The 9,360-nt window shown below is 39.7% G+C and overlaps 1 protein-coding gene across 1 annotated transcript; it reads right to left on the minus strand.

The window, feature by feature from the left end:
- Window positions 1–600: 600 nt before the first annotated feature.
- Window positions 601–6,054, minus strand: LOC104500058 (probable polypeptide N-acetylgalactosaminyltransferase 8; the record flags this gene model as incomplete). Its single annotated transcript, XM_010143653.1, has 5 exons — window positions 601–765; window positions 2,578–2,745; window positions 3,330–3,425; window positions 4,260–4,397; window positions 5,869–6,054. Coding segments are annotated over 5 exons (753 nt in total), but the record flags the coding sequence as incomplete, so codon positions are not given.
- Window positions 6,055–9,360: the final 3,306 nt, after the last annotated feature.

A 9,360-nucleotide genomic window follows, 5' to 3' on the forward strand; every position in this document is an offset into this window, starting at 1 on the left:
TGGCACACTGGTCAATCTAATAAACTTTACTGAGAAACTGAATAATGGCCAGGCAAATTACAGGGACAGAATGAAATACAGGGATGTATTTCATTTCACCCACTAGCACAAGCAAAGCTTGACAAGAAGTTTTGCATTATCTATACGACACAATGCAGAAAAACAGTCCAATTCAGCCTCAGATAAACTCTGTGAAGAGAAAGTCAGACTCACTTTCGTTTCTCCCGAATTTTCACATCTGACTAAAATGCCAGTTAGAAAGTTAAAGACCTTATTCTGGCCTTGCATTAATGAGCAGAGATAAGCAGTTCCAAAAGCCAATATATGGTACTCAGGTGTGTCGAAACACTCTTAGACGTAACTGCTTCTCTCCGGTGATAACAACAGATAGCAGAACAATCCCTCTCCTAATTGAGGAAACTCATGGGTGTGATGCTCCAAGAATCACAGAATCACAGAATCATCATCCGGCCGGAAGAGACCTCAATGCTACATTGTGAAGTCCTGTGTAATTGAACTCTTGAAATCATTGCTTTTAGTGCTGTGTTATGAAAGTGGCAATTTTCAAGGAAAACCATCGTCTAGTCAATGCTTGGAGTTTTATGTTTTCTGTTCCAGGTCTTCTGTCTTTCCCCAGCCCTTAACCGTGTGTTGGATATTCCACTTTTGTCCTGTGCAGGTTTGCATTACAAGTCTGTATGAAGCTGGATTGTCTCCTGTGATTTCGAGACATCGTTTAGTGCTTCTGTTCATTACAGCTGATCCCTACAAAAGGAAAGGAAATATGAGAGAAGCTGAGGGGTTATAGCTTAGTGCTCAATCTGGAAGAAATTCTCTTGGCCTCAACAAATATGTCTGAGAAAGACTAGTAAATCACTGGCCTGAAAAAACTTACTGTGTTTTCCTCAGGCTAATGACGCATGACAGCTTATGGAACTCTCCAAGGCATATTAAAATATATTTAGAGATGTACTTTTTGTCTGCTTTTTTGGAATTTGGGGATGGGAGGTATTTGGGTTTTATGAGTTTGGGGCTTTTTACAGTCAAAAAAATCATCTTAGCAAATTTTAATACTGCAACCTGCTTTGAAAAAAAGAGAGATAGTTACAGGTAAGAACATTCATCTCTTATCTCTAAGTCAATATTTCAGTAGCAGCTATTGCAAAAGGCATGGGGTGTGATTAAGTCAACTCATCACGCTAGAAATAAGGATAAGGGGTAGGGCTCCAGAGCAAACAGGATCTCACCCGCCTCCTTCAGGCAGCCAGTTGTTTCACTGTGATAATGCTTGATGCACACAAGGAACTGAAGGTTTACTTTTAAGGTGGGTCTGAACATTCCAGGAACACACCTGCACCTTTTCCTAAGTTTTCTGCTTACAGACCAGACTAAAGACAAAGCCCATATAGGCAGAATTTCTGGAGATCGTGTGGGTCTGCGTTATTTGGTGCACATCAATGAAACCTTTGTCTCTTCACCAATTCAAGTCCTCTGTTCTGTACCACACTCTCACAAGATTTGTCTTCTGCTTAGTTTGTCACTGAGAAAGGGATACAGTAAACATGCCCATACATTACATGTACATTTAAGTAATTATTAATTACATAAAGCTAATAAGGTTTGAACTGTCTGAGAGTCGAGAAGCAGCATGGCTTCCTTTCCCACCTCTCCCTCCGACATTATTGCTGCTTCCTGTTTGGCCTGCACCAGCATCATGGCATCTGAGATTAGCTGACTAAGTGTCCTGGTTTTACTGGGACAGGATCATGGAGTCAATTTTCTACTCAGGAAAGCTGCATTTTTGAGAAGACTGCAGCACCTGATTCAGTGAGAACAGAGCTGGTAGGAATATGGAAGTATCACTTGGGATCTTAAGCATGTCAGTATCGGCTGGCACAAATCCTGCACGAATGGAGATAAGTGAACATGGTGTGAAGGACCTAATCACCAGCTTAACCTGAGCTCTGAAAGGATGAACGTAGTCTGACCTCCAACATGGGTTTCCATGCTCTTACAGAAGATGGTAACAGAGAGTGAGCAGGACAAGGCATCGGCCCGCTTTTACCCTAAGACCAATAGGTCCCATGGGAAGGCTGGGAAGACAAACAGTGGACAGTGGAGAGAGTTCACATGTGTAGTCAGACCATCAAAAGCAACAGTGGCACCTGAGCTTGCATGTTCCCTGCCTGTTAGCTGAACTGTGATAGCTGAGCAAGTGAGTCGTTTTAGTCAACCCAGCTAAAAATTAGAAGACTTAAACCTTTAAGTAAAAGGCTTAAACCAGCTGATTCTACCAAGACAGACAGTTTGACAAATAAGTAGCTATGGTTCAGATAACAAGCGAGAACTGGTTAAATTCTGGTAACTCAGCTTCGGTTGTGTGACCATCCTCATGTTTTTAACATCACACACCCCTGAAGGCTCAATCACCTCCACCACAGCTCTTGCAGCGGCACCTAGAAATCGTGAAATTGAGGTGACATTATTCAGAAGCAAACTGCTTTGTGAGGAGAATGTCTAAGGATTCATTATAGTGGGAAAGATTACTGAAATGTAGGGGTATAGAAATCCACCTACCTGCTTAAAATCCCAGTGCATGTTCAGGCCTTTATTCACAGCTGTGTCACAGGGCTCTAAAACTGGCAGGTCCCCTCTCCCAGGGTCTGTTAGGCATCTATCAACTGCATTCCGTCGGGCACGTAAACCTCCTACATACATTTCTCCAGTGCTACTATAAAACATGTGCTGAAAGGGAAGGCAACACCACTGACAGTGAGTTGAGATACCAGGGAAACCTCATCAGTGGATGAGAACAGATAGTTCCCAAACTGGTAATGAGAGGTATCAGCTGTACTGCACCAGCATTCAGTGATCTCAGTAATGAAACCAGGATGAATTTGACCCAAACAACATTTTTCTGCTTTTCAGAGAAAAAAAAGCAAGATGCTTACAATCAAATGGTAACCCTTAGCTTCCCTCCTACTGAGAGGACAGGCAGTGAGGTCTAAGGAAGAGCTCCACCTCTCTCCCATTCATCCTGCTGATCTTCTGTTAATCAAAAAGATGAATCTGTATCAATGTGAGGTCTCACAATTTTTTGGCAAGGCAAAATCAAAAGCCTTAGTTTAATGTATTTAGATCCCCACAGGAATCCGCTCTGCTGCCAACTGCATTGGGGAGCACAATTTAATGAAATAAAGATTTATATTCCTCTTTAGAGAGCACAGAGATAACAGTTTTGAAGTGCCTATTTCATGGCCCTGTGGAGGCTTGAAAGGAAGAGTTAGCAACAGCTCATGTGTGAAGATCTGATCAGTTGCTTGTATTACCTGTGGTTGGTATGCATGACAGGGATACATAATTGGCGTGTTTCCAGGGACAGGGCCTTGATCAATACAGAGGTCTTCTTTCAAAGTGTTTTTCATCTGCAGAATAAAACAGGAAATTTACCACGAGGAGTGGCATTCCAAGCAATTTCAACTCCTCACTGCTATTTTTAGAAAGTGTCCTGAGGGCAAGGCTACTTTATTCAGAGTCCTGCATCAAATCCTGAAGTGGAAGATACAATATGGGTTTAGAAAATAAATCTCAGATTACCTTTGTAGAAATGATTTATCACAGCAAAAATCAAAAGCAAATCCTTCAAAGACTCATCAACATCATTCCATGTAGCGCCATGTCAGAAGTCTACCAGGCAGCTCCAAACAGGTAAGTCCCCCTGCCCAGCTCCAGCAAGGTATGCAAGCTTGGGTCTAGAAAATCCCTGCCTATATTAAGAAGCCACTGCAGCCCAGATGATTAGCTCTCTCTTTCTCAAATAGCAGCCTGACTGCCAATGTATTACATGGTATCTTGATTCTTGTCTGCGTGCTTTCCAAATTATCCTGCTAATCTCCGCACAAAGAAATCCATACTATTCCACTTAAAAATTTAGGGCCTTACAGGAAGATATTGATCCATTTTTGCTTGTCAACAGATGAGTCTTGCACATAGTAAAAAAAAAAAAACCAAACAAAGCTTGTTAAGCACTTTCCCAAACTACTGTTGCGCTCCCATCAGTTTATACACAATAAATACAGTTTAGGAAGCCTAGACTGACAACTAATATGAAAAATCTAATGTCTAGAAAAATCTAGTGTCTAGAAAGATCCCTAAAGTTTCTATGATATATAATAGTAAAACAGTGTTCAGAACAGTTCTTCATAACAGTAGAGCTAATGAGTTGTTCCATCTTTCAAATAAATACACTCAATACTTACCGTTCCATAGCCAACAATGTTGGGAAGAAATATTAAATTAGGGTAAATATTCTTTATGTACCAGTCAAAGCCTTTACAGTTCAGTTTTTCCCTTAACTTTTTTCTGGAAGAAATGTCTCCAAAGTCTATTCCAGGATTCTGCAAGAACACCATATTTAATTTCAGAACATTAAGGTGGCCTGAGAAACTAGGGAAAATACAGGATTATTTCTCCATATTGTCTATTCATAAGATAAAAAATTAAAGTTCATTAAAAAAAAAGTGCAGTTTTTAAATTTCAGTATTCCAGAACATATTTTGCCTATAAGCACCAATAAATTACTGAAAAACTAACATGTTATGACTTCATAAAGATGAAGAGTATCAAAGGTAGATATGGCTAGGAAGTAGTTTTCCTATTTCGTACAGACAAAAAAAAAGTCTCATTCAACATGAAAATTAAGACAGAGCTTGTTAACAACCTTAGTTTGAACAATAGTCTGTTGACTGCGATGCTCATTTCGTATGGAAGCAATCAAGATTCTTGTTTTTCCCAGGCTATGTAGCCTCTCACACAAAGTGGAGCAGCTCCAGCAGGAAAGTTTGTTAGAGATCAGTCACGTAGGAGCTTATACCCTGTCTTTAAGCAGTTCCCTGAAATGCATTCTGTGGCCTGAGTAAGTTAAGTTAGGAATTTCAAATAGACTTGAACCAGTTTTTGATGACTAGCATTTTCAGGTGAAAATTTCTAAATATTTACAGAAAAACTTAATTAATGGGGAAGAGAAGTGGATTGTTCTGAAGTTTAATTTATGCTTTATCACTATATATTTTAATTGGTTTCTTCAATATCTATTCAAGCAAACAAAGAGGTGGGAGGCCATTCTTCCTTTGTTAAAGATTCATAACTGCACCGAAGTGCAGGATGGGAAAACTCATACTATTTTTTATTTTTATTAACTGAAGTTATCAATACTCAAAAGACCTAGTCTTGACACTTCCAGTATCTTCAACATTTTGTGCAGGAGAAAAATTAAAATCATATAGAGCACTACTGAATTTAATCAAAAGGGAAAAAACCCCCTCTGTAATTTAAAGGACTTATGTTCTTAATTTTGCGGTATGACCATTTTTCAACCTTTCAAGGATTCTACAAGACTTTCCCCTTTTTCTTCCAGGAAAACAAAACCAGAAGTTTGTGCTACAGCGAGGAGAACTCACTAAATAAAAGTTGTTGGGTATGTAATGAAAAGTAATTGAATTCTCTAATTAAAGTTCAATTTTGCCTATTTAAAAGATATTCAGGAACACCCAGATCACTTAGAGACATGCTCGTGTGCAAAGTTATGAAAATTCCAGGTAAAATGCTCTCTACTTTTCCTAAAAAAGTTAAAATACACATTAAACAATTTCATTTTATATTCTTTAAGCTTGGCATCAGCTCTTGGTCTGAGCCTAAGAGAAACATGTCTATGGCCATGGCTCTTGGATGCCATCCATATCAATAATCATTCCATATCAATAATCATTCCATATCAATATTAATAATATTTTTTTCCAGAGTGACTCTTATAACCACACTACACCTCCATACTGAAACATAATTTGAAACACAGAGAAACGCTGCCACCTCAATTGGAATGTTCCATGCAAAATAGACCATGTACTTGTAGTCATCCATCCACACTTCAGCTACTCGCAAAGCATTGCGTTTCATCGCAATGCTCAAGTCCAGCAAGTAAGGCTTGTGAGCTCTTTCCAGATGTGCAATTCTTGAACAGGGCAGCACTTCCACTTTGCCTCCACACAGCCAGGCCTAGGTCGAGAAGAGAAAATTTGAGGTAAAGTTGCTTATATATTCAACCTCTTCATGCTTTTTGTTAAAGTGCTCCCATTTCTGCTCCTCCCAGTCCTTCACCAGAGGAACTAGCATGCCCTCAACATTTACAGCTCTATTTCCTGGCATGAGTGAATGAAAAGAATTTTTTCAATACCTTTATTTTCTACTCTGTGTAGCCTTATCACAGGTCCAGGCATATTCCTTCTTGTCTTTGATTTGTCATCACAATTAACAAAACTACTCACCAGTTTCCTGTGACAAGGCACTCAGATCATTTAGCACAGATGCACTATGGCAAACCGGTACATGGCTCCAACTGATCTCACTAGGACCTAGAATGCTAAATACTGTGGGGCTGAATCCTTCAGAAGTAGTGACATTGCCCAAGACATGCCACGAGCAAAAGTGGATCAACAAAATCTTACACACAGAGAGAATTCAAGAGAAAGAAAAAAATCCAGCGGATTCCTGGAAAATATCTACTAAAAATATCTACTAAGAGATACCCTAAGCAGGCCACAACCAATACAAGGTAAAGAAGGTCCAGAACAAACATGCCCAACCTGACTATACATGAACCAGTGAAAGGTTGGAAGATTTTCAAAAGGCGAGTAGCTATGCGAGTAGCCAGCAAGCTAAGCTGGCAAGTCCACATGGCACTGCACAATGTAGATTTATTGTTCGAGTTTAGGGGTCATCACCCACTGCTCCGTTACGTGCTATAGACTTCCTCCACATGTTCACATTAAGTTTTCCAGGACTGGAGTCTGGACAAAGAAAAACATGCAAGCAACATGCTAACTGAGCATATTTGACACGAGAAACCCTCAGGATGGAAATAAACAGAGATCTTTAATATTATTTTACAGTCGATTTGCAGAGCAGCTTTGTGTTTAACTGAACTGATTCTCCATTGTTATCACCTCCTTCTACTACAGAGTAGACATACATTGCCACCACTGTGAATGGAGCAGGACATTAAAGAATGAACTGTCAATGTTTTTTCAAGCAAGATAACAGACATATTAATTCACAACCTGCCTGACAACACATGAGGGGGTGACATTTGACATTTCAGCCTCACAGACAGAATCTGAAGCATGGGCTACTTAGCCATGTCTACCACGTCAACATCTCCAATATCATAATATCAAGCTGAGTTAGTACATCCACAGGACTCAGTGCCCCTCACACACAGAGGCTTTGTTTAACATAACATCAACATGTTTGGAAGACTGTTCCTGTATCTCCTCTTGAACATCTCTTCTACAAATCCAGAGGGGGGCCACAAAGATGATCAGAAGGCTGGAGCACCTCTTCTATGAGGACAGGCTATGAGAATTAGGATTGTTTAGCCTGGAGAATCGAAGGCTCTGGGGAGACCTTACAGTGGCCTTCTGGTACTTAAAGAAAACTGGAGAGGTACTTTTTGTAGAAAAGGACATGTAGTGATAGGACAAGGAGTAATGGTTTTAAAGTGAAAGAGGATAGATTTAGATGAGATATAAGGAAAAAATTCTTCACTATGAGGCTAGTGAGCCACTGTAACAGGTTGCCCAACAAGGCTGTGGATGCCTCGTCCCTGGGAGTGTTCAAAGGCCAGCATGGATGGGGCTTTGAGCAACTTGGCCTAGTGAGGGGTATCATGGCAGGGGGGGATGGAACTCGGTGATCTTTAAGGTCCCTTCCAACCCAAACCATTCTATGATTGTATGATTCTACGAAATAAAAAAAACTCACTTAAGCGTATTTCTGCTATAATGTCTTATACTGCAGGACCTCTATTCATTCTCTTTCCTTTCCTTCAGATTATACAATTGCTCGACGTATTTCCTGATGTATGGTCCCACAAATCAAAACACAATTCCAGAAGAGAAACTTAGCAGTAGAAGGATCACCAATGCCATCATTTCCCATCCAGCTGCATCTCCATGTTGACTCATACAAAGCCTGTTACTCCCAGTTCTTTTCTAGCTGGATGTTCCCCAGCCTACACCTCTGTAGCTATTTATTCCTCATGGTTTTCTTAATTACTGCTGTTTTTCTTGTTTGCACAAAGCATGCTACCCTGTTACAGAAAAAAATAAATAACAACAAACAACCCACTAAACTTGCTTGATGTGACTTGTTCAGACAAATGTATGTTGCCTGTGCTTACTAACAGATACCAGAACAAAAAAGAAAAAGCTGTAAGAACATGACAACACGCCCATACTGGACCAACAGTCCATCTAGCCTTGTATTCTGCGCCCACAGTAACTGCAAACTTATTCCTGGGGAAAGTCAAGTACAAGACAAGTACATTAGTCACCTTTGACAGCCCCCAATTATTTTCAGGTCAGGGGACTTCCTGTATATTCTTGTGATTGACTTTTGTTTACTAACTCTGAGTAGATTTTTCTTCCATAACGGTTCAGTCTCCTCACAAATGACTCCGAGTTTTTAAAAGCCAAAACACCCTTTGGAAGGAGCTCTGCTCCTGCTCTGTTGGTCTGGTCTGCTTCTGGAAGAATGAAATACTTTCTCCTCAAGTTCATTTTGAAACTGGTTGCTGACTTCTTTCAACCCTCCCCACTTTACATATTTACAGAGAAAGAGAATAATCGAACCCTTTTCTCCCAGACATTTAAGTCTTGCTAATAAGTTTATAATTCTCATTTCTACCACCCTTTCTCTTCTTTATAGAGATAAGTGCCATATTCTTTCTTTTTTTCCTCTCAGGTCTTCTAGAATATCTCCAACCACCATTACTTTAAATAAAACCTCATTGGGAGAATTTTTAGTGCTCTCACATGTTCCCTAATAACTACAGATACTAACTCAAGATAAAACTAGTCTGGAAAAAACAACCCAAACGAAACAAAACCATACCAGGCCTCCATTCTTGATCTGAAGACACAGAAGGTTGAAGAACACATTACTTTCTAGGGCAGACAGACCTCTTTCAGGGGTTGGTTGGATGTTGGGTTTTTTTTTATAATATGTAACTTCACTTAACTTGATGTTATCTTATTCATCTGCTGAGCCAAGAGATATATGCCTTAAATTTCTGCAGAGAACCACAGCTTGAGAGATTTGGTATTTCCTTACTGAACTAGGTATTTGTGTCAGGAATCAAAATCCTGAAGTATCAACAACAGCCTGCTCATGAGCCTTAAAAACTTTTGGAAATCTATAATTTCCCTTTGGTACTCAAAATAAAACATAATTGTTCTGAAATACTAACCCATGCTTTGGATAATAACTAGCGTCCTGAGACGCTTTTCCAAAAAAAAAAAAAAA

The sequence above is a fragment of the Buceros rhinoceros genome, unplaced genomic scaffold (genome assembly GCF_000710305.1).
Source record: "Buceros rhinoceros silvestris isolate BGI_N320 unplaced genomic scaffold, ASM71030v1 scaffold10619, whole genome shotgun sequence".
Taxonomy (NCBI): domain Eukaryota; kingdom Metazoa; phylum Chordata; class Aves; order Bucerotiformes; family Bucerotidae; genus Buceros; species Buceros rhinoceros.